General features: G+C 38.9%; 1 protein-coding gene across 4 annotated transcripts; it reads left to right on the top strand.

Moving 5' to 3' along the window:
* The first annotated feature begins 701 nt into the window (after positions 1-701).
* On the top strand, positions 702-15,691 carry LOC106917069 (triadin). 4 transcript variants are annotated; one of them, XM_088002098.1, is made up of 6 exons: positions 702-1,263; positions 6,767-6,964; positions 9,425-9,466; positions 13,497-13,544; positions 14,655-14,786; positions 15,357-15,691. In XM_088002098.1, the coding sequence occupies exons 2-6, from the start codon at positions 6,790-6,792 to the stop codon at positions 15,377-15,379; spliced, it is 420 nt and encodes a 139-aa protein (XP_087858224.1). In that variant the 5' UTR covers positions 702-1,263; positions 6,767-6,789; the 3' UTR covers positions 15,380-15,691. The 4 variants fall into 4 exon arrangements, with proteins under 4 accessions (XP_087858224.1, XP_087858223.1, XP_087858225.1 ...); XM_088002097.1 differs by lacking the exon at positions 9,425-9,466 and adding an exon at positions 13,167-13,190 and having other exon boundaries at positions 709-1,263; positions 14,655-14,816; XM_088002096.1 differs by having other exon boundaries at positions 724-1,263; positions 14,655-14,816.
* The last annotated feature ends 9,765 nt before the right edge of the window (positions 15,692-25,456 follow it).

Genomic DNA, 25,456 nt, shown 5'->3' with positions numbered 1-25,456 from the left:
GATATTTCTTTATCACATCCTGTAATGCAAAAAAAAAAAAACCTAATAATAAAATGTCTCTTTTCATGATACACAGTAACTTTTTTGCATATTTCCTAGCTTGAACCTATTCTCGGTTCTCTGCAGTTCAAAGTCCAGCCAATCATCTGAGCAGAACTTTCTGCGCAGCGCCCCTCTCCGTCTTTTAAAGGTGTGTGCGGTTTCACCTCAAAGCAAACACGGGTTGTGTTGGTTCGGGTGCTGGCAAGCGTTCCTGTGCCTCCATGCGCCCTACATCTGAAGCAGTCCACTCCAATGTTAACACCAGCTGCTGTCTGCGTCTCTAATTATAGCCTCGGCAGTGCGGGCTCCCAGGGCAAGGCTGGGGGTCAGGTTACTCCCTCCCACAGCTCTCACACATGGACACACACACAGCGTAATTTCAAATGGGCCTCGGAAACAGCTTCTGACAAGGCTTAGAAACTCATGCGGGGCTTGGCAGAATATTTATTCACTTATTTAGTCCTCAAATTGACCTCTGCTGGACCAGCCTGAGTTCTTAAGAGACCTTCCCTGGAAAAAACAGAAGTTGCAGTCAGAGCAGCATAGAGTAAAGTATCGCCACCATTTAGTTCATAAGAATCCAGAGAGCAGGAAGAGACAACTAATCCATTTGTTATTTTGGAGGTAACAATCCAAAGAGTTATGTTGCTAAATTATGTTAAGCATGCAGTTACGTGAATCAAATAAATGATTTCAAGATGTAAACTAATTGCTTTAATAGGATTTGAAGCTAATAAACTAGATTGTTTTCCTCATCAGCCCCGCTGCTGTCCTGTATTTTGGACCCTCAGAGGGGCGGGGTGACTCTCAGAGGGTTCACCTCCCTCTCTCTGCTCCTTTCTACTCGTCCCAAACTTCTGCCTGTCCTCGGGAATCCATTAAATTTCTGAACCCTTGACTTGATTTCTTGGATATAAGCCGCAAGAGTCAAGAGATACGCCCCGCAACGGGGGGAATAAAGCAACATTATTTTAAGGGATCTTTCATTTCCTCCTGCTGGGGGGGCCTTTCCAGTGTATTATTAGACCTGCTTGTGATCCAGCTCAGCACAACTGTTGCGGGCTCATTGCTGCCGGATTTGAACGTTGCCTTTCTTTCAATCAAGTGAGACAGAAAAGGGATTTTAGGAAGGAGTTACATGCTGGTTTCCCTGGCAACGCAGCCTTTTCCAGGATTTCCGAGGACCAAAAGTTGTCTGCGAACACTCGTCAAACTCAAAAGGTAAGATACTTATAAAATGATTTAGGCCCTGCCTGATATTTGCTATAATCATATTGATGTGTGAAGCTTGAGGGCATTCTAAGTTATTCTGTGCATTTTTTTTTAAGTATGCATGAAGGAAAAGCGGCATGTTATTGTTTGTTATTGTTTTCACAAAGGGTTATGAGTCAAGTTCGACCTTTTGTTAGGGCTTGAAGAATATGATTACAAAAGTACTTCTACACTTTTCTCATCTATCTCTTGTCATTTAGTACTTTATTTTAAAATCATAATGAAATAGATGTAGTTTCTTTTATTTTCATTCATAAGAAAATCCTTTATTTACACTTTAAACAAATATTTGCCCACTCAAACATTTATTCTGTTTTGATGTTTTATGATGCCATTAAACATATTTTGATATTAGATTAGGATAATCTGAATACATACAAATATTTCACTTAGTAGTGAAGAAAAGCTAACAGACCTGGCCGTAGCTAACACTAACTTGTGCATGACTCCTGGCCTGATTACCAACCTTATTTGTTTTTTTTTTGTTTTTTATCTGCTCCATTTGGATTGTTCAGTCCTCTGCCTCCACCTTCACTTATGTCATTTACTGCTGTGTTGAATTTGATACATACACGTCGTGGGAAAATAAACGTTCAAAACCAGAGTTTGCCGTTTTGTGTACGGGTGACGGTAGAAAGCAAGATAGATTAAACTGTACTGACTTCTCTGAGATGAAATTTCAAGTCAGACGGGCGCTGACTCACATTTCAGATCCTTTTATCGCTGAATTTTTCAGTCAGTCTTCTTTTTCACTGAGGTGACGACAGTCTCTGATAAATTTCACCCATTTCTATAATTCAATACCGGGCCATATTCAGCTTTTATTCTGTTTTGCTCCTTCTTCTCAGCCAGTGCTTTCCAACTCTTTTAGCTCATGACCCCACACAAAAAAAATAAAAAATAAATAAATGGAAGCAACATGTTCTATTTCTACAGCTTGAAGAGTTCAAAGTATTTGGTATTTCTAAAGAACTTCAAACAGTAGATGTCTATGTAGCACATTTCCTCCTCTTTCCTTTAAGCAACTTGAGATCTCTTGGAAGTGTCTTGGTATTCACAGGGGACTGTGAAATCCAGGCTGGAAATCACAGTTTTTATATAAATATCCTACTTTGATGTTAAATCATTAACTGTTTTTTTTTCCTCCTCTTCTTTTCCTTTTTAACTTATCTCCCTGCAACATTAACTGATTTTACAATGTAGTTTCAAAATGGCATCTTTAATTATTTGTGAATATTGACTGCATCCGCTTAAATGTACAGTGTTAGGAGTATATGTACACTCTTCCTTTAACGGCTTTATGTGTCACAGGAGAAAAGGCAGTGTTAGCAGGCCGTAGTGATCGTTGCACACAGGTTCTGTGCAAAGGTGATAATGATTCTCCTGTTCTCCTTCAGGACAACCTGTCCAACAAAATGCAAGAAAAAGAAAAGAACCCCGAAATGTAACTTCAGTAAGAACACATGAGGTATCCCATTGTAAGGATAACATTCAATTAACTAAACATTATTTGGTTGAAATGTTTCTCGTTCGCTGGATGACCCTGCACATTTATCGGCACCAATGAAAAGTTGATTGAAAATAAATGTGTCTTTTTGTTGCAGTAGCACAACCTCATACTAAAAAAGAGCTAATCTTTAAATGGAATAGATTTATTTAGCTCACATCACAATTAGGTACTCTGAGAAAATCAGGGGTCCTTCTAAAAGGAAAAAAAAAGGTAAAATAACCTCATTTGCACCTGTTTTGTAAGGATTCTTAGGGATGCCAGCAAAGGTGATTTTGTAGAGGAACAACAAGATAATTACTGAATGTATGAATAATGAATAAATTCATTCATATTATAATTTGTTTTACATTTTTAGGTGACTAAGCTGCAACAGCGAACAACGAGTTTATTATTCCGAGACGCTGTTTTTTTTTGTGGTTTTTTTAACTTCTTTAAAAGACGAACAGATAGTGTGTGGATTTTGCTCAACAAGCTCTCACGTTGCCCAGTCAGTTGCATTGTCAAGAGTTTTTCTTGCCTTTCATTTGCCCTCAAATGCCAGAAACTAGACTGCACCCACATTGTTCTAATTCTGTTCCCTCCCGTGGCGCGAGCAAGGCAACAACAGTTGGTGTCCATGAGCGTGTGTGAAGATCAGCCCAGCATGTAGCAGAAACAACAGGTGGGCTGGGTCATTTGCGAAGAGGACAGACGCATTTGAAAGAGAAAATAGCTGCAGACTTTGGCATGGATTTTGATCCGAAAAGGGAAAAAAAATGCTACACTGCAACGCGAGGAGACTCGCACAATGCAGCATTGTGTCCAGTCTGCTGCGAGACGCGTTGATGACACTTCAATCATTGGTAACAATGCTCAACGAGTCAGCGCTTCCTTTGATCGATGGAGATCCTTTGATCACATGCACAGTTACTTTCAGTAATATCTTACCCATCCCAGTGATTTTTTTTTTATTTTTTATTTTTTTACACACCAGTGTTCGGCCCTCTTCGCTCAGACGCATGCAGAAATGTACATCAGCGTGTGGGAGTGAAGCTACGCTAAACTGATTTAGCAGTTCGTTAAACGAATGGAGCAATGGAAAGGTCAGCCACAAAATCAAAGCACATCAGTTCTCCACATTGTTAGCAACAGATATATCTTAAAACTACTGGCCAGACTTTGCTACAAAACCAAATCACTTAGAATAGTGCGCTCGACCAAACAGCTTCCTTTATCGCACAGAACATTAATTTACATGGCAGAGTCTTGCTAAGAATTGCTAATGAGCTGAAAATACAAGTATTTGTGCTTTCATCCTTTTTTTCTTGTGTGTGTGTGTGTGTGTGTGTGTGTGTGTGTGTGTGTGTGTGTGTGTGTGTGTGTGTGTGCGTGTGTGTGTGTGTGTGTGTGTGTGTGTGTGTTGACATTTGATCTTTAGTGGTATTTAACTTGTGTTCTGTATGACTGTGGGAGAACCAGTGAGCCATGAGTGAGACACTTGGGCAAAAAGGGCATGGAAATAGGCTGTAAAGATAAATGTATCCATGAAATGTATAAGTCTGATTCCAAGCAGTGAACATGATCCAAGAATGGCATCTCTAATTAAGGGAGTAACTGAAGAATAAAAAAAAGTTTATGAGACAAAGACAGGTGAGAAAACCAATCAAATAAAAACCTCAATACTATCAAGGTTTTGCTTCAGCCCCTGCATTCACGATGGTGCGGATCGTGTTTTGTTGAACTTTAGAGTCATTCTGGCACAGATGTAGAAGTCCGAATCCCTTTTAGCTCTTTGCCTGATCTGTGGTGATTCCTATACAGCAGAATTTTATTCCTGAGGAATAATGTCAGACTGGATCAAAATGCTTCAGAAAGCAAGTCACAATCTGTTAGCAGCTGCTTATCCAGCACAGTTTTCACTAAAGATAATGAAACAAACCCAAAACTCAATCTTGTCTTCTTCAACAAAGATATCTCAAATGAGCCCCCACTTAACTTACAACCTATAAATGGAGTCTAGGGTAACACAAGTGAAGCCAGTAACTTTAAAAAAAAAAAAATCTTAGCACCTCAATTATTTATTTTAGTACTGGCTCAAGGCTTTACAAACAGAAGGGAAGTACAAATAAAGAAGAAAATTTCAAGACCTCCAATGCCAAAACAACACAGGAAAGCGCTCCTTCTGGCTTGAAAACGAAATCAAGTCCTATCTGAATAAAAAAAAAACTAAATTCCTATTTCTGAGCTCCCTGTTTGGCCGCAAAACAGAGGGGAAAAAAAAGATGTTAAAAGAAAAGCAGAAAACCCCAACTAAACTTCCCATCCAAACATGATTTCTAAAAGAAAAGTTCAGCAAATGTCAATAAAACCAAAAGAGTTTCCAAGAGGTAATATTAGAGTCAACCACATCGCAGAAATAATGCCAAGGAGGAAAGGACGTCTCCCTGGTTCACTAAAGCGTTTATGCAGCCCACCGATAGGGAGGATGTGGTTCCAGGTGTGACAGCAGGTCTGCAAACACAGGAGCAAAGGCTGACCTCTAACAAGAGGATTCCTGGAGGCCAGTGGACAAAGCCAGCTCCATTCAAGTTTTCAAAGCAGCTCCAAAACTTTTTTAAACATGTTTTCTTCTTAACATTGACAATTTTTAGATGGTTATATTATTTAATCTGTCCTTCTGCGCATGCGTTTGTTGGCTCTGCCTGCAACGCTGCTTTATTCCAAGAACTCTAATTCCCCACTCAGCTCTTCATTATTTATTTTTTTTTCTTTTTGCATTTTTAAGTTTATATATATATATATATATATATATATATATATATATATATATATATATATATATATATATATATATATATATATATATATATATATATATATATAGTTTTCTTGTGTGAAGTGCTTATTATTGAGCGGCTCTTGATAAAGACTAGAGTAGAGAAAGCCCTTATTGTCACACAGAGGGGGTGGGGGGGGGGAATGCATCACTGGCTATTATCTCTGAATAAATATGCATTACATAGAGAATTTCCTGCTAGATGTCACCAGAACAGTGTTTTTATCATCTTTCTTGTGCGTGAACTCGTCGTAGTAAGTGCAGTTAAGCTAATCTTTTCTGTGCAATCAAAGGTGGAAGCTATAGAATACGCTAATTTGCACAGTGAGACACAGCCTGCAGGCATAAGTTGGCTCGAACTTTCCCTTAATGCATGTCTACCGGCAGGAACGTTTTACACAGAAAACGAGACGGGCATAATGGACACTTCAGCTGGACCTCCAGAGAGAAGCCCTCGCGCGTGTGACAAAAAGTAATTATCTCTTTGTAACGACCGATGTACACAGTGGGAGTCAAGCAAGGAAACAGAAAAACAAATGAAGTGAAGCAGCTCAACACTTGCTGCACGTAATCGTGTTATCAGAGCCCGTCCCCTCTGCCGCAGGATGATGAAAAGTTTCTTTGGAGGAGTAATTCATCTCGCGCCGTTGATGTGATCTGTCTCCCCTCTCATTATTTTGTCTCACTCTGATTCATCGCGCCTCCTCATATCGCGCACACTTGCGCGGATAAACCGAACATATTCTAATGAGTCACCATCATCTGCGTGGATAAACACCTCCTGCACGTTGGCTTGTTAATCATACGGTTTATATTTCAGTTTGCACAGACTGAAGTTGCGCAGTTCTGGCTTCGCCGACGTGAATTTATCGTGGGACGACTCCAGCGCTACATGATACAGTCTGCTTATGATTCAGAAATACCAAAAGATGTTTAAAAAAAATGTCTTGAACGATGTGTTTTGCGTCTTGGACTATCGTCAAACTAAGGACTTTTGATCCCTAATTTAACTCCGGTGTTGCTGACATCATCGCCTTAATATGTGGTTTCAGCTGTATATAAACATTATGATTTTGTGTAAAATGACTTTGTTTCTTTTGCTTTTTCTTTTTTTTTTTTTTCCTCAGCCTGTCTCCAGCTTCCTTCAACGATGAGCGGTGGAGAGGCTGGCCCGCCGTCCCGGTCCAATCAGAGGACGTTTTTGGATGACGTCGTTTTAACCTTCAGTTCGCCCATGGCCTGGCTGCTGGTTGTGGCCCTGGTCCTCACATGGTCCGGTGTGGCCATCGTGCTGTTTGATCTGCTTGACTACAAGACCCTGGCAGGTAACAATTACGTATTTTCAAACACCCAGTAATCTCATACAAGAAACTTTAAGTTCCAATTCTTTTTTTTAATAATTGTTATAATGCCATCTAAATGGGGTTATAATGTGGTTTTAAGATTTTTCTTTTTTTTTTTTTTGGACCTAATGACAACTTTCATCTTCTCACCCTTGATGTATTTTATTTTATTTATTTATTTATTTTGCATTGCAGTCATACATTCATTCTTCACCAATAAAAACCCATGAGACATTTTTGAAGACGACTTCAAAAGTGGACGTGCTGTCGTGACTGTCGTCATTTTCACCCCCCTGTTTTTATTAAACTCATCAACTGCAACGTCCTCACTGCTTCACCTGTAGCTGGTTAAAGCAGCAGACTGAAAGGCGTTTCCCCCCCTCATTTCAAGGAGATACTTTGAAAATGACCCCTTTTGTCCATGTTTTATTTTTTCCTCTCGCTCACACCTTCGGCTCCATGTTAGCTTTAATTAGCTTCCTCTTTTTTGCAATTAACACAGCAGCGCAGTAGCTCTTTGTACTACATCCACATTCCCCCCATTTAAAAAGCTGACTCACACACACTTGTAGAAGTGATTCAAAGGGTACCACCCGCTGCTAAGACGTGTTTTAAAACCATAACCACACTTTATGATTAGGGCAAAGAGCTTAAAGTAATGCGATTTGTTTAATAACATCAGTCGACACAATTTTCTGGTGCAGAAACTAGGAGCTGACTTTTTTTTTCCTCCCCTCACATATCTTGTCTTCATTTTACAACTTAATTGTACTGAGTGATCACATTTGGTTTTCTGTGATCACGCTTTAATTACTTCATTGCCAGGAGATAATGGGTAAATGAATTTCATCGAGCTTGCAGCTATGTTGGCGAAAGATTGAAGCGAATGTAACAATTAGGATCTCTTCTTTTTATGTCCTCTTTTCTTATGAGATCGTCTGCCCATTGGCTCCATGATGAGGCTCCTCTGATGAGTAAAAAAATCAAATAAATAAACCGGCCTTTTCCATTATTGCACATTTTGTTGGATTTTTATGTGATTGACCAAGACAAAGCAGTCCGTAGTTGTGGCGGGGAAGGAAAAGGATATATATACATATATATATATATATACATATATATTTCATTTTTTTTACATTGGAGAAAAATGGCAGGTCAGAGTTTTAGTGAAGATGTCTTAGATTTCTGCAGCAATATTTGAAAACGGATCTTTACAGACGCAATCTAATGAAACCCAATAGGTTTGAACTATTTAACAAATTAAAAATGGGCAGGCAAAACTCCTCGGTCTCTAGATGTGCAAAGCTCACAGAGAGATAACATCAAAATGTTTTGGCTGTAGGTGCAGCATGAATCCGATCTAGAAATGATTCATTACAGTTCTCTGAATTTGCCTTCCATTTCATAATTGTGTGCAACTTTTATGTTTGGCCATCACATAAAATCCATATAATGGTGTCTGTGATTGTGAGCTTTTGTAATGTGAACAAGTTGAAGAGTTGAAGAGGTTAATAAGTTTATAAAGGACTTTAAAATGTTAAAAAAGACACTTTAAGCAGCAGATATAAGATCATGCTCAAAGACACTTATACGTAGATAGGTCCGTGATTTATTTTTGTGTTTTTTTTTTTTTTTTTTTTTTTTTTGCTTTATGTCACTTAATTGTAGTTTGCAATTCATGATGAGAAATTTCTTATTCAGTCCAGACAATTTTTCACCGAAAAATTGTGCATATGAATTTATGTGAAAACCTACAGTGTGGCTATTTTTACACAGTCAGTGGATCCTTCTGGCTATATTTATAACGCCTCAGGGGTGTTAAGCATCAGAAGATGATACACGATGAGGTTGTTTTAATTAGAAACACGATAACATTAGCATTTTGAGAAACACACTGTCGCTCTCCTTTTACTGCACTTTACCACCCTATGGCCATACTATGTTTTATCAGTAATCACGGCGCACTTTAGTTTTCCCTTTTCATTCGTTAAAAAAAAAAAACACATTGATGATACGAAGTGTTCTGTCTGTGTTTTTATCTCTACGATGTTCCCTGCAGTCTATCTCCAAGTATTTACAAAATATTAATAAGCTTTGCGAAGTTATCTAGCTGATCTATGTTCCTATGGCAACAACAATCTGTGGCTTTTTTTCTTCCCTCCCCTGACCCCCCCAAAAAATGTTGCTGCATATAGTATTTAAAGAGCATCCTTACTTGAATCCCCTTGATTCTAGTAATGATGCGGCGAATCTTCTCCTGCATAGATTTCTCCGTCCCACCACTGCACCTGTTCATGTACCTGGACAATCCTTCAGTGGAAGGATGCTCCTGTCCCGCACATTCAACAAACCCATCTTTAACTCTTGTCTTCACTTTCCTCTTTCTCCGACCCTCCACCCAATCACTCCCTCCTCATCCTCATGCCATCCCATCACACCAAGACTACACGTCATACTGTGACGACCCCGTGTGTTTATCACCTGGTAAACCAACAACTAAGCCACAGTTTTGACTGCACTAACTGCCCGCAGAGTGTTGCATGCGTGCACGGATGCAAAAGTTTAAAAGTCGGATGCAGTGATCTCCTTCTGCACTGTAAAAAAAAAAAAAAATAGCTCTGATTCACAGTAAATTGGAGACTTTTTTTTCTACACTGTGAGATGTTTTCTGTTACTTTGCCTTAACGTCCTCCTTTCAGAGGGTTTGTCAACCACAAACCCTCTGAAAATCTTGCAGAAATGTAGATGAAATCAGCGAAATATTTGTAAAAAAAAAAAAAAGGACCTAAAATTAATTTGAATAGTTGGATACTACATCTCACAAACATGTTCCAACTTAGAAGTTTTCCAACCTCAGTGTGAAGCATTTATTTACCCTGAATTACATTCTTGAGACGAGGAGGAGATTCTCTGTTTTTATATAAAATCTAAAGTTAGAAGACTTTAGCTTTAAAAGTAAAAGAAAAAACAATAACACAGAGGTCTAGTAAAGTTAACTATATATATATATATATATATATATATATATATATATATATATATAGCCTATAGGCAATGCTGGCCATGTTCCTGATTTGTTTATGTTATTGACTAAAGTTGCTGACTGATCAATTTTCTGAAGCAGATGGAAAAAAAATAGACAAGCTATAGTTCCATGAAGTCTATTTAATATGTTTTTTATAATAGCATAAGTAAGTAAAGTTTATTTATAGAGCACTTTTTTTTTACATAAATTGTTTAATCAAGTTATCATTTGTTATAGTGCCTTGCAAAACTGCTCATTAACATTTTAGGTAAAATAACCAGTGTTGTTTCTTGTCCTTTATTTTTTGAGGCAAATATTTGCAAGTGTTGTGATACTTTTACAATAACTTGGCGTCTGTTTGCAAAAAAAAAAAAAACAAAAAAAAAAACATGGCAGTAAAAACATTAGTGGGCTCATATGACAACATAGAGAGACGTCTTCGTACAAAAGCTAAGATGAATTGTTGAAAATCTTGCAGAAAAATTGTTGGAGCCTCATGCAAAATGAGGCATGAACATAAATCTGCTTATACCGAACCCTAATCCTTATCTGAAACCTTCAGGCGTGGGAAAAGGTGTCAATAGCTGGTTCCGATTAATGCAAAAAAAAAAAAAAAAGATAAATAATAAAGAGATGGAAAAAAATGTATTTGAGTGTAAAAGCAGCAGAGGGAGAAGATAAAAACACAAACTGACAAACTATGTAAAAAAGAAAGTAATTTAGAGGAGACATAGACAGACTGAGGTCAATGAAATGGAAAAGAGGAGAAATGAAGCCGTAATGCATTGAGCAAGATCACTGGAAATAGAGAGAAAGAAACTCTTTCACTGGGTCTTAGCAAAACATAGTTGCTTCAAGCTATTGTCAGTTCAATATCTGTTACCTGTAAATGAATTATGTTGTGTAATTAATATCATATGCCTTTTCTGAACCAGTTCTTTTCATGTCTTTCCATTTGTCTTCTGGTTTGTTTACAGTTTTTAGCTGCCGGAGCAAAATGTAGCATTTTTCTTTGCTTTTGTTGATTCCTCTCTGATCTCAAGATTCTTGGCAAACTTCAAAAATCTGAAAGAGGTTTTGCAGAGCAGGAAGAATAAAAGAGAGAAAAAATAAATGCAGAGGAAATCGACTTCAAAGCGAAATGAAATAGATTTCAAAAGATAATAGAGGAAAGTGCCCACGCTTTAAGGAAGCAGCGGAGACCAAATGATATCATAGAAAAGGTAATTATCGAAAGGAAAGTCCGTCCACTTTAGGATTTTCTGCCTGTGGGTTGAGTGCCAATCAAAGAAATGTTAGAGCATTAATCAGTTGTTTATGAGGCTCCATTAGCCTTTGCAGCTCCCCCACACCGAGAGAGAAACAGGCAGAAAGCAACTTCCATCTGCCAGAGGGAAAATTAAAGAGATCCACGGAGATAATTAAAACAATGCATTTAGCACTTTGGAGGCGACACACTTATCACAACACGCAGACACAAGTGATGAATCTGCCAATTCACCAGTCCCTTAGAGAAAAATGGAAAAGAACTGCTCTGCAGAAATGCTACATGATTACAGCTTTTTAAGCTGTCAGGGGCTTAAAAACGGTTATTTTTACATATCGGCACCAAGTGGGAAAATATTCGTGCCTTTAACTTACGGATTATAGCATTTTAGGACCCAGCCATGGTTACTAATGGCAACTGTAATTTTCTGCAGTAAACATTTCATCCTTAAATATGCAACAATTTATTTTCACACATAAAAATGATGCTTTTGACTGTAATTACTGGAAGGATTTACCTTCCACATAGCACAAATTGGATCTTTTTTTTATTATTATTATTAATATTATCATTACCATGGAGCAAGCCTAGAAAATACATTAGGCGTAACATTTGTACTGGTCACACACAGGAAAACATTAAATTGAGCCAATCAAATTCTGGTGTCATGAGGAGAAGAGTACTCTGCATGGGAAGATTTAAACCAGGAACCCTGTTGCTCTGGAGATATTGTGCCAACAGCCACACGCTATGCAGGCTCTTAAATTAACGCAGGTAACAATTCATATTCTCACAGTTGCATTTGGAAATATTACAAAATGCACCAAGTACAGTACAGAAGGCATATATATTACCTTGTTTGATGCCATTCCTGCCCCCCGGGGGTCCACTAGGGGTCTCTGGAGATGCTTTTGAGCAGCAGCCAAGATATATATTTTTGTGACAGTCCTGCCTATCCACGGCGGCAAAGACAACTTGTCAGACGATAAGCAGAAGAACAATAACTGCAGCAAAGTTTGTCTGAAAAAAGAAATTGAGAAGAGATTTTCTGTTTGGTTTATCTTTTTGAAAAAAAATGCGTCAATATTCTGCTGAGGAATCCCTTCATCCTTTTTCTTTTGCTGTAGTGAAAACTGTGTATCTCTAAGGTCCAGGTGGCTCACAGATTTGGACATGTACGTTGCTTGTACGTTGTTTAGCCTTCAGGTTTTTTCCCCCGATTGAAGTCTTGCTTTCTCTCGCTCTCTCACAGTCTTAATGAACATGTTTCTGTTCAGGTGGCCTCTTAGATTGCTTTGTGTCCATTTGGTGGTGCTTACATATCGTGTGCTTGCTGATCAGAAAAAAAAAAAATAATAATTTCCTGACCAGCCTAAACCAATAAAGCTGGAAATTATATAATTACTGTCAACTGGATACATCTCAAAAACACCTCTAAAATCATTTGTAGTGACATATTTAAAACCTTTAGTCAACACCATAAATGTAACCTGAAGTATGTTTTTTGAAGCATTTTCCCATGACATTTGCTTATCTTTTGCTGTGCATGTTAAATTCGCCTATAAATGCTACTTTTTGATTGAACACATTTTCAAATCTGGCATTCTGATTCTGACAGTAGTAGAGAATCTTGCATGCTCAGAATAAAAGACAGATTACACCAATGTCACTTTTGCTTTATCCTTTATACAGACCGTTCTATTTTCTTTCTAATTGACAGTTTTTTCAATAAAATATTTGTTCAAAACAGCATATGTCAGAAGACTAAAATAAAACAAGACTGTGTCATCATTCATCATGTGTACCAATCGTTTTTTTTTTTGTTTTTTTTTTGGTTGCTTGTTGAACTGTAATGGAAAATGTCAGTGAGAGATTGCCTTATATCTATACAGACAATGTCAGAGACAGAAGACCAGGTAAAATGCTTAACGTTACTTTTGGCATGTGTGTTGTTGCTTTTTCCTGCCATGGTATTATTCTGCATGCAATCAGCAACATTTAAGTGTGTGTGTTTGAAAAGCTATGTGTGACTTTTTCTTGTTTTCGAACTCTCTCTCTCAAAAAAAAAACAAAAAAAAAACGTTCATTTTGATAAAACATGCTGTGGGCATATTGTATGTTTCTGTTCATTTTCTCTCTTTTTTTTGCCTACTTGTTTCTTGCTTTTTCTCTCCACACCATGTGGCTCTTTTGATTGTCTTTAACTCGTGTCTCCCGCTCAGGGCTCCCTCCTCCTCCTGCCATCGCAAAGAGAGGCTTGAGGGCTCGAGGTGAGATGAAACACGCTCCCTTCATTTGTTAGTGCCGCTCTCGACTTATGTAACATTATAGAGTACAAGTCAATCTCACACGTCTGACTGTGAAAAAAATAAAATAAAATTTTTATCACGATCCCAGTCACATTGTGGCTTAAAAATTGTTGAGTCTACAGAATATATCATTATATTTTTAAAAATCCAAATAAATTATTTTAATTTAACATGAATTAAGTAGTGAGTTTGCTTAAGGCTTCCTTCCTTCACTGTGACATTAAACATGGATGCTCTCTGCTGGGGAACATCAAGAACGTAGTAAGTAGAGAAGGATTTTAAGGAGGAGAAGTAGACTCTTCTCATGACAAGAAGATTACGACTTCACAACACGCACAATGCTTCGTAGCGCTTCAAGGGATTTATATTCCATCCTGCTCTACCACTGCACTGGATGAAACCAAAGAGTACCTCACAAAGCAGCTGAAACGCGCAATCAGTATGCAGCACAAAGTGCACACAACTCCAAATTGGGTGGTTGCTTAGAGATTGAAGGAAGTTGTGAAATTTTCTAACTGCAGCTCAAATGCAAAAAGCGCGTTTTACTGTCAAAGAGGAGGCCCATTATATTTATGCCTCGCTATAGGGAAGAATTTCCCTTCCTTCTTCACCGCAAAGCCGAAACTGATGGTACAGATGCAAAAATCCTTAACTGGGAATTTTTTCCAAGAGTGATAAAATGTCCAAATGCAGGACGGGATAATGTTACCGGTAGCACTGTGATAGGAAGTTGAACATAAAGTTGGCTGCAAGCTAGTGATGTTTGAAAAGTCTTAAAGGTCCCTGAATGTAATGAGGAATAGAAGTGATGGAAAAATGAGCAGATGTAAAAAAAATATTAATAAATAAATAGTTAACATACTGTGCAAAGGCTTCTTGTTAGAAAACTTGCTTTGTGTTGCTGATGAGCGCCAGTCGATGTGAATCACACAGAAAGTTCACACAAAGGCTTTAAAAAAAATCCACTTCAGAAAAAAGTACCCTCATTGTACGATTAGCTAAAGGTCAAAGTTCACCTTCAGCCATTCAAAATGATCCAACCCCTTTCTCTTAAATTGTATTTTATTTCAGCTGCGCTTCGTTCACTGAAGCCAAGCCCTGCTGGGGTTCACGGTGACATCACGCCTCAGGAGAGCGACGATTGGCTGGAGATGATATGGTCCTTTGCAGCAAGTTTGGTAGCTCCTGATGAGGAAGAGGAAGGTATTCATCAGCTTACTGAAACCTTCACATGTAAGAAAACATCCCTCACACTAATTCACCACCAAAAAAAATAAAATAAATAAGATTTACTGATAATTAATAGTCTTTTTTTTTTTTATCATCCCAGCTGATAATTTATTAAGCTCATACATTTTCACCCTCATAATTACATGTCTGGAGTTGGAATGAAGATACATTTAAAGGTTATAGCTCATTACGCAGAGAAAATACTCTGTAAACATCCTGACTCAAGATTAACATTAAACTATCAGGTGTAATTCTTCAAACAAACTAAAATATAGTAATTAACTGCTTGCATATAACAGAATTACTGGTTAATTATAAGAGGCAAAAGAAAAACTTTATTTAAAGGTAGATATGTTAAAGGCCGACGATCAAAACAGGAAAAAAAAAGAACATGAGTAATAATCAATTTATGCATTCAGCTTTTGAGTTATTCCTAGTGGTATTTTATTTTATTTTATTTTTGCATTTAAAGAACTATATTTGCGAGAATTAAAACCTCTGGACGGATTTCATTACATAGGTTTTTCTCTCCCTGTTTTGCAGCTTTCGGTTCAGAAGAACTCTGAGGGAGAGGAGGTGGGACTGAGCAACGATAAGATAAGCGTCCAAAAAAGGGGAGGAACTGGAAGGAGGAGGAGGAGAATCATACACATCATAGCATCATAAATTGTATTCTCTGTCTATCCTTAGCTGTCATTTGATCATTAAAAGAATATTTAAAAAATTGTCTTCCATTTCTTTTCTGGAAGAGACTGGCACAATATTAGTTTTGGTTCAGCATTCTCGCTAAAAAAATGAAGATACAGAAGAGTTTGTTCGTTGTACAGTAAGGTTTGTGACAAACTGCTTTGTAATTTATTAAAAAAGGCTTTTGCTAAGTTTTGACAGTTTCATTTTTGTTTACTTTTAGTCCACGCCATCTCCATTTGCAAATATATAAAGAATAAATAAGTGTTTTGAACAGTACAAGAGCTTCTTAATTATATTCAAATCACGTTTATCTAGCGAAAAACCAAATTCCTAAGTCTTACAAATATATTCTTTTGAAATCGCAGTTGCTTACTTGGTTGGAAAAACTGAAACGCAGTTTTTGTGTTGCTACTTAAACACTTGGACATAATTTACAGCCCTTCAGGGCTTTTTGTTGTAGAAATACAGAAGCACGCTGTTAGCCACCGTGGCATTAACAAACAGTACCGAAACCTATATTTTCCTCCCTCTCCCTTCTTCCCTTTTGCTCTCCAGTCTTTCCATTTATCCTCGCAGCAGGTGGTTTGAGGAGAATGTGACCTATGGCTAAACTGTTCCCATGTCAACTTTAGCCAAATTATGAGGCAACAGAAAAAAAAAGAAATAGTAACAGGAGGAAGCCTGCATGGAAAGGAGCCAGTCCTTCGCAGCGGATCCCTGCAGACTCAGAAACATGAAAATGCTAGGAAAATGGCACGAAGCGCTCTGGAAAATACAAAAGTATGAAGTCAAAAAGCACTGACGGTTAAAAATGCCGCTTTATTCCAGTTTTATATTTTATTGCGTATCCATGGTACACTGTGCCTGATGGTTTCACCCCAATTTATTTTCTGTCATTTGTTATGTGTAGAGTTTTATTTCTTCTCTAATTAGTCATTTTTGCCCATTCCATCTTTCTTATTTTGTTTTTGTATTTTAGGAGTTGTAAACCTTTTTTTCTCCCCCAATTATAAAGTAGCGACGTGTCTTGCCCTTGTTATGAAGGTCGTCTTAAAATGTTTTCAGGAATTGAGTGTGCAAGTTTTAATCCATTGTGACTTTTTTTTTTAAATCAATTTTAAATTAATCATCAACGCTAGCATTTGCATAAATGTCCTTTAGCAGATTGCAGAGAAACCTTGTTGTTTGTGCAGCCATCCACAAACTTCTTATAGGATATTTTATCACTCTTCTTACCAGAAATGGAAAGAGATCATTTTAATTGATCGTTTCCTGGCCTGGTTGAGGCCAGGATGCAGCTTAATGTTAGACAAATTTAGCTTCCCACAGCCAGGTTTGATGAATGGTTGGAGTCATTGTTCTGTTTTACACCCAACTGCGCTCATGTTTCAACCTGCTAGCAGTGGATCCGAGGTGAGTCAAAGGACCTTTGAGATATTAATGCAAAGGTACCATCATTACCTCTACTACTATGCTCAACAGTTTGCACTGTAATCTTATGTTGATTTTGCCAAGTATACCTATTTTCATTGTGATTATGTTTTTTTTTTCTATCAAGTATTTAGCTTAAATATGTAAAACTTTGTGTTTTATTGCACTTCCAATCAATTTTCTTTTTAATCGAGGCTGGAAAGTTATTCAATAGTGTTTCAGTGGCACAGTGACCCCAATCGCATATCAAAATTGGTTTTAGAATGGATAAAGGAGGCTGACGTTAAACTACTGGGACGGCCTACCCAAAGCCCCAACCACAACATTTGAAAATTTATGAACCATGCTTAAGAGCTGGCTCTGTGCCAATAAAACAACCGCCTTAAAGGAGCTCCACCAAGAAGACAGGCCATATATCCAGCTAGAATCACGACAGGAGCTTGTTTATGCTGACGGACAATATTTGTGAGGGGGGTCATATATACATTCCCGCCCCGCAAAGTATAGGCCAGAAGAAAAACCCCACATAGAATTGAAATGTAGGCATCCAACTTTTGCGTTTTTAAAAATGTATGAAAGTTGTTTATTGCATCATTCCACCCATGGTGCGTTAGCCCGAAATTATTAAGACCTGCAACTGAAGTAAGAGTTGAGATAGTTACGAAAAGTAGAAAAGTCAAACCACTGAACTTTTAAAGAAATCCTAATATGTAATTTTGAACAAAATCTCACGTTTTTCATTACTTCAAATCAAATGTGGCACTTTAAACCACACTAACATATACATATATGTATACATACCTGAAACTGATTCCTATGGAAACACCAACATAACAAGTGTCAAGATAGTAAAAGAGGTCCAACAGCCCCTGTTGTAGTTTCATCGCTGCCATCAAAATGTAGATGACAGTTAATCTCATCAGCGAGATAATGTGATGAGGTAAAGGCGGTTAATCTTTAAATAATTGACAAAAAAATACTGACACACACCGACACACGCACACACACACACGCACACACGCACACACACACACACACACACTTACACACACACCTGGTTTGGATTCCCGGCAGTAAAAGCTATGAATAATGGATCCTAGTTTTCCCTGGCCTGAGGGAGAAGCTTTTAAACGTAATTTGTTGCTTTAATTTATTTACACAACCTGGCAACATCAGCCCTCGGGCTGGGTGCATTATACAAAACTGAGCCACACCAGGAGGAAACCACACACACACACGCAGACACACACACACACACTTATGACATGGCTGATGTGACACACACCCGTCTGTGCCAGGTATGAGGCATGACCCTGAACTTCCTGCACCTACGTTGGGTTTCAGAGGTAACTTACTTCACATGCTTTGGAAGAAAAAACTTTGATGAGAAATAAAGTGATAATGACTCATTATTCCCCCGGTTGGCAGCATTTATCGCCAGAAGTTCTCAGTTTTCACTTTTGATCACAGCTCTCACCCAACAGGTCTTGGAGTATTTGTTTTACCAGAGCTTTATTAAAAATGTCGCGCGACATTGAGCTTCACGTTCACTACTAAGGACGGGCTCAAACGCAAAAGTTCAAGTGCAAATTATCACATCGCGAATGCGGCGAACTGTAAACATCCATTTGCCATGATTGCAATTTGGGAAATTTATTGTGTGCACTCAAAATGTCAATTCTAAATTGTCAATATATCTGCAGGTTCTGGAGTACACATATTATGTTTGTATCTCTTTAACGATCATTTTTGTATTTTTTCTTTGTCATTTTTTTTTTTAGCTGGTCCAATGTTCTTGTGATTCTTGTCATACCCTACTCGTCCTCTACCGCCCTTGCTCCAGCTGCCCCTGCTACTGCCTGCTCTGTATTTCTGGTCAGCTTATCCTGTTTCCACCTGGGATAATGTCCCTGCATCAGTCTACCTCTGTCAGACACCAGTTTGGGCTCTCTTCTCTCATACTGGATCTATTCTCTTTTTCTCTGCTCATCTGTTAACATTTGAATATTATAAACATTCCAAAAACCAAAGGAGAGAATAAAATTATTTTAAAGATCCAAGTTTAGGTGAGAAGTAAACAAGGAAACGTCTCCATATTGAAAACGACACACAGAGTTTCACATCAAGGAGGTTTGTGAGGGATTTTAGAAGATCTCGAAAGAATTTGAAATCAGCATTTTTTTTTTTCCTGCATGGAGAATAATAAAAGAGCGGCGGACTTTCAAAACAATCCTTACCAGGCCGAGATCTGTCTGTCTACCCAAGTTCACTCTGAAAGCAGACTGCCGCAAGCAGAAAGAAGTCTTCAAAAAGTCTTCAAAATGCCATTGCAAAATGGAAACGGAAAGAGCCGTGCCCAGATTTGATCTACTTTAAATTTTGTGGGGGTGATTCGAAACAGACCTCCAAAAGCTTCTCACGGCTCAAAGAAAGGGTTGGGACAAACTTTCCTCAGAGTGAAGTCAGAAACTTGGTAGAGTTACAAGAAGCTATTTCAGCTAAATGGGGTCCGAAGGGCTGATGTATTTTTATTTAATAATTAAAGCTGTGCTAATTGTTGGTGTAAACCTGTAGTTAACTTCAATTAAATTACTGTCCTTTCCAGACAATGCAGACATCAATAAAGGAGTCAATATCTGAACACTTCTTTTGGCAGAATTTATTTATTTTTCTGCTCTCACTGCTCCCACCCTCCACTGCCAAATTCACTCTGAAGAGCTCAATTTGTCCTCTTCCCTTTTCAAAAGCCCATTCCTGTAAGGTTTAGGCTGCTGTGATTGGTAATTTGACAGATCAAATAAACACGATGTGAGGCTGCCTCTCCGACCTTATTTGGAGGAAGGGAAACTATCCGCCACTTTGTTCTGCAAATCTGTTTGATCCTGGCGATATTAAGGGAAGGGGGGAAAAAATAGACGAAGACAGGACTGAGAATGGTGAGAGTTCAGGAGGAGAGTACAGGTTCTTTTGATGTGGGTGTTGAACTGTGGAACCTTTGTTTGGAAAAGCTACATCACATCAGAGACAGAATGAAGGCTTTACGCTTAAATCGAACATAAAGCAGAAAAGTCATCATTTGATCTGATCTTCAACCCGCACACATCAGCTCCGTTTCAGCGGAAAACCTGTGCAAATTCATGATTAGGTAACTGAATCCCTCATTATTGGAATTGGTTATGGCCTCATTCAGGTTGAGAAACAACCCATTAAGTCTAGTTTTTAAGTAAGTGGATCTATTATTCCTTGTGCAGCTCCTTTTAGAGATGCTTTAGTTTAAAAACCTAAAGGCATTAAATGAGCAACAGGAATTACTATCACCCGGATTAGTTTAAGCAAACAAACGCAGTTGTGCTAAAACCTTTGAGTTAGCTGATATCTGACTTTTTAAGGAACTTATTTAACTCGTTTTTCTTTCGTTTAGGTTTCAATAGGCATTTAAGCTCCATGCAGAAAGACCCCAGGCTAGGACTCAAACACATCACCTTCTGGCTGGGTCAACAGTGCTACCAGCTGGGCCACTGTGTGTCTAAATTCAAATATGTCATTACAATTAATGCATACACTTGAAAATCCAACAGGTAAAACATTCGTGGCTTCAAAATTTGTACATCTTTTCTTTGAAATTAAAGCCGACAAGACCCAAACAACTTCTATAAAAGGATATGTTTTGCTCCAACAATACCTGTTTTCAGTGTTAGGTGCTTAGCTATGTTAGGCTAATGCTAGCATGTGTACTCGTGTTTTTTTTTTTTTTTTTCCCATTCGGATTATTTGTCTAAAAATGTATTTTGGGGTGTGAACAAAATGATGTTATTGCCATAGTAAATGTGCTTACAACATCGTAAAGTTTAATAACCAGCCGTTCAGATGCTTTACTTGCTGCTCTGTGCCCAAATGGGTAGGCAGAGGACTGAAAAATTAGCCGTAGTGGCCCATGTAAGTCGCTAACCTAAAGTCGCTAACCTAAAGTCACAGACTGTACATCAGCAACAGGTATGAGTTTAGTCAGTGACTGATGCTGCTCATTAAAAAAAAATGGAGTAAGCTCATGATATTACACAAAAAAAATCTAATTTTTTAAAAGTGCAGCAAATGTCAGTCGCACTCCCCCCAGTTTTATTTTATTGAAGGACACCTATTGTCAGATTATTTACGGGGATATTTCATCTGACTCCTCATCCAGCTCCCTGTATGACAGTGTTTGTCAGTGGAAACGAGCAGGATATTAAATTTGCTGGTGAGGTTTGTCAAACAGAGTGTGGCTTTCTGTCACTGCAGCAGTGAAAGGTAATCTGTTTCTCCATGCAGCTGTCACGATCAAAGGGATCCCACTCCCATGTCTACCACGCACCAAGGCCCACATGGAAAACACGGCACAATGACGCCCCTAGATACACCCCGGCACGTTCAGCACACACACACACACACACACACACGCACACACACACTCAAACCCTGACTCGCGCAAGCCCTGCGACTTACATTTACACACAAATCTTGCCTCCGCTTGATGTTGTGTGCTTCCCTTAAGAAGCTTGGCTCCTGCTGTGAGTACAGCAGTGAAGGAATGGACACAAACACACACTGATGAACACAGAAAAGCTGCAAAGCCCAATCCCACATGAGAGCGAAGCACCAGCTGGAGCTCAAACAGCATTTAAAAGAGACAAAAAGAGAGAAAACAATATTATTTTTGGAATAGTGGTAGCATTTTCTTTCTCATGGTTTTGCATAAGAACTTGTGCAGTTCTTTTAACTTCTTCGCGACGAGCTAAATGAAAACGAGGTTGAGATATGTTTGACTCGAATGTAGTCTGTTCATCGTTTCAGTACTGGATTTCCACTCAACGACAGCTCATTCGTCCCGTGGAGCGACATCTCACTGGCTACATTGTAGAAAACGAAATGTGTCAGTGATCGTCTTGTTGTTCTCTCTGCCTGCTTCTTGCATCCCATGAACTCAGCCATCAATTCGTGGAAGTGCTGCAGCAGCTTTTGCTGCTACACCTTCACTATGCCAGCCCCCTCTTCCCATCTCTCTCCAGGGAATCTGCCCAACCCTCCTTTCATGCTTTAGTCATCCTGCCTGGGCTGCGGCAATGTCCCTCCTGGCTCAGTTTCCGAAACACTCGCATTTAGAACTGTCCTCCTCCTCTCACTCCACCCAGCGTGTCTCGCGGTATCACCGCTGGATCCACAGGGATGATGTGTCGTTGTTTTTTCTTTTAAATCCAATCCTAATGCTGCTAGAAACCCACAGCAACGGCCTGTCTGAACTGTCACCAAGCTGAACCTGCCACATTTATCTTACCAAGCAAACAGCAGACCGAACAACCTCAAAGTTGTGTCATAGGTCACGCTAAGCCAAACATCCGCACGACGTTGCTTTCCTGACAGAAAGCGCCGCTGCGTATCGGGAGCTCCTTGAAACAATCGTTAGTATCGCCTGTCTTTGAATTGCTGGAATGCGGTTCAGTTAAAGCAATTAATTGATTGACAAAATTGCTGCGCGTACTTATTTCCAGCCAATCCTTCAGCAGACTGATCGATACTCCAATCGATGCTGCGTCCAGAAAGGTGGATGCTCCGTAGTGACCCTGTGGGGCAGGTTTAGCGTTATTGCACATGATATGAATCAAATGTAGCTGTTTGGTTCAGATGATAGTCAGAGCCCACCTGCTCCATAAACAAAAGAAAACCTAATTGAAAGCCAGCGCGGCGTCGCGCACCATATTATGTCAGTCAAAAGCAATATAAGCAAATTATTCTGAGATTGAGATGTCCATATTCTTCTGCGTTCTTCGCTCCCCCCCCCCCCCCTTCAGCCCCAGTCCACAGTAAGTGAAGAGAAAGGAGTGGTATTTAATCAAAGAAAGTGTCACATTAATTCAGACAAATCTAAGCAATCTAGTTTTCTAATAAAGCTGTCATATTTGCATCCGGTGACTTACACTCACCGGCGTCTTGAGATTAATTCCAGTCACAACCTTTTGATTTATGAATGAATAATTCTAAAGAGGCGTCTGTCCCTGTGAGCATGTGTGTGTGTGTGTGTGCGTGTGTGTGTGTAAATTGGCATCTGCAAAGCCTCACTTTTTAATCTCTGAAAATCACAAGATTTGATCGCTGATAGCACAGAGAGGAGGTATCCGACACAGGATTTGAATCATTGGTTTCTTGTTTCAGACCAACTGCTAATCTCATGCTTATCTCATTTCCATTCCTGCCGATGGGCCGTGCATGAGAATTTGTTCCCACTTGACATTGTCTTTCCATATTCATCCCTTCAGTGGTAAAACCCAAAGGTCATCGTCTGCTCTTTCCAGTGTGCACACAAAAGAGAGAAGGAGAGACAGAGAAAGACAGGAAGAGAGAGAGATAGAGAGAGAGAGAGAGAGAGAGAGAACTCTTTTTTCTGCAGCTGTTGTTTTTCTCTTGCTTTTTTTCTTCAGTAAAAGCAACACAGGAAAAAAAAACCATTCAAGGTTAGTCATTTTGCTGTCTTCTGTTTTTCCTGTTGTTACACCAGAATTACAATGTTTTTCTTCCAGTCGTTTCCCAAAATCCAAGGGCGAGCGAGATGAGGAAATGTTCCAGCATCTAATCTGGTGTAGGAGCCATGGTGTATTAACCACATAATCCTTCATGACTTTTACAAGTATATGATTTCCAAAGGGCATTTCTAACCTCCTGCAAGACTATGTCTTTGGTTTTGTTTTGTGTTTTGGAAAGCTATTTTGCAAAAGGGTGTTAAGCAAAGATATGAAAAGACATTACAAATAAAATTGCAACAAAGGAATACAAAATGATAAAAACACAGACAAATGAAGTCTGAAATACAAAACAAGATGTACAATGACGTTAAATTCAATTGTAAACATAGTTTATTGATCCCAAAGTTAAAAAAATAATTGCTGTTGTAACTCATATTAATTAAGTTTCTTCACAAAGGGGGGTGCTGTTGCTGTACTCCTTTATTGGATGAAACAGTTTCTTACTTCGTCTCAATGGCTGAGCCCAATTACCTCATAGAGTAAGCTCATTTCAGCCACTTTTACCCATGACCCCATTATTTTAGTTATGATCTAGATTTAATTACCAAAGGTCAGAGGTCAAATTAAGATGCTTACATTACTGCAAACACTCAATCTGTCCATCCATCTCCTGCTTCATTTGAAAAAAAAAAAAAAGTCAAGAGTTTAAGTTGCAATTCCCTTCATTGTTTCACTTTGAGTGAAACCCAGATCATGATTTCAGCTGTGAAATAAATCTTCCCTTACTCATTTCAGAGGAGTATCTTTGATATCACCTTGTTAGTTGTGAATAAGAGCAGCGGGTAAGACTGAGATGTCAGCTTGGATCAGCTTTTGGCTCCTTCTAAGATTTTCTGAAGGGACTGTGGACTTGGCATCACCTAAAAGTGGCCAGGAGCCAAATAGGCTCGTATTACTTTTTGTGAAGATCCCAGATTATATTTATTTTTTTTATCTTATTTTTTTAAATCAAAAGAGGCCAACTGGTGCCAGATTACCATCTTCTGGGCAGAATTGGCCACTACTTCCATGAAAGACTGGACTGCGGTTTAATCCCTCTTTCTGATGTTTTTTTTTTCTTTCTTCAAAAAGGTGCGTGAAACTGAAGACAGTGGAGGAAGATCTAAATCAAAGAAACAACAGCTGATGTTAAGCTGGTGTAGTGGGAGCCTTTGAATGTCACTGCAGTGTTGAGCTACAGTCAGATACGCGCAAAACTTTGCTTTATTCTCCCTTCAAAGGCTCCTTGAGGGAATCCGAGTGGAGCTGGAAGGAGCCGTCTCAGCCCCACCTCCTGTAGAAAGTCTGACACAGGAGAGAAGTTTCACTGTCGGCTGTCAGGCCTGGGAGAGGATCTCGTTTGTGCTGAGTGACTTGGAAGTCAATGGGGGAGGAGAGGGGGAAAAAAAATAAAAAATCTACTGATGCTTTTCGCTCTTGGACTCCTCTTTGTTGCTCTTTATTTTTCCTGCTCTGCGCAAAGATACAAAAGGAGGAATGAAGCCTGTTTGGGTTGCAGAGTTGCGACAGGCTGGAATCAGAGATAAACTGAACACACCAGCAACTATCCATGTACACGTCTTCATTGAATTGGGCTCTGTTATTTTGGCTTTTATCTGTTTATAGTCATAATTATTGGAGTTTTTAAGAAACTTGGGGAGAGAAAACCATATGCATATGACTTTGTGAGACTGACAGCGGAGGAACAGCAGGTAGCGCTGTACAGTACTGCACCCTGCTGGCTTTGCTATGTGAGCACGCTGTACCCTGTCACCGACTACTACAGTTAGTATATGAAGGAGGTTTCTAGGGTGAAGGTCAGAGGCAACAACACAAATCTCTGTCAGTGTAATGGAAGCTGAGCTTTCAGTGCTTGTTCACAATGTGATTGAACACATCTCATGAATTTTCCTGGAGGACCAGCGGGTGTCTTATGCTGAAGTCAAGTTCAGGACTCTTTACTGACGTTGCAACAATGAAACATCGTAC

This window comes from Poecilia mexicana, unplaced genomic scaffold, assembly GCF_051168715.1.
Source record: "Poecilia mexicana isolate PSO_F unplaced genomic scaffold, ASM5116871v1 scaffold_21, whole genome shotgun sequence".
Taxonomy (NCBI): domain Eukaryota; kingdom Metazoa; phylum Chordata; class Actinopteri; order Cyprinodontiformes; family Poeciliidae; genus Poecilia; species Poecilia mexicana.
Note: the sequence above shows the minus strand (reverse complement) of the source record. Positions and strands in the feature narration are given on the sequence as shown.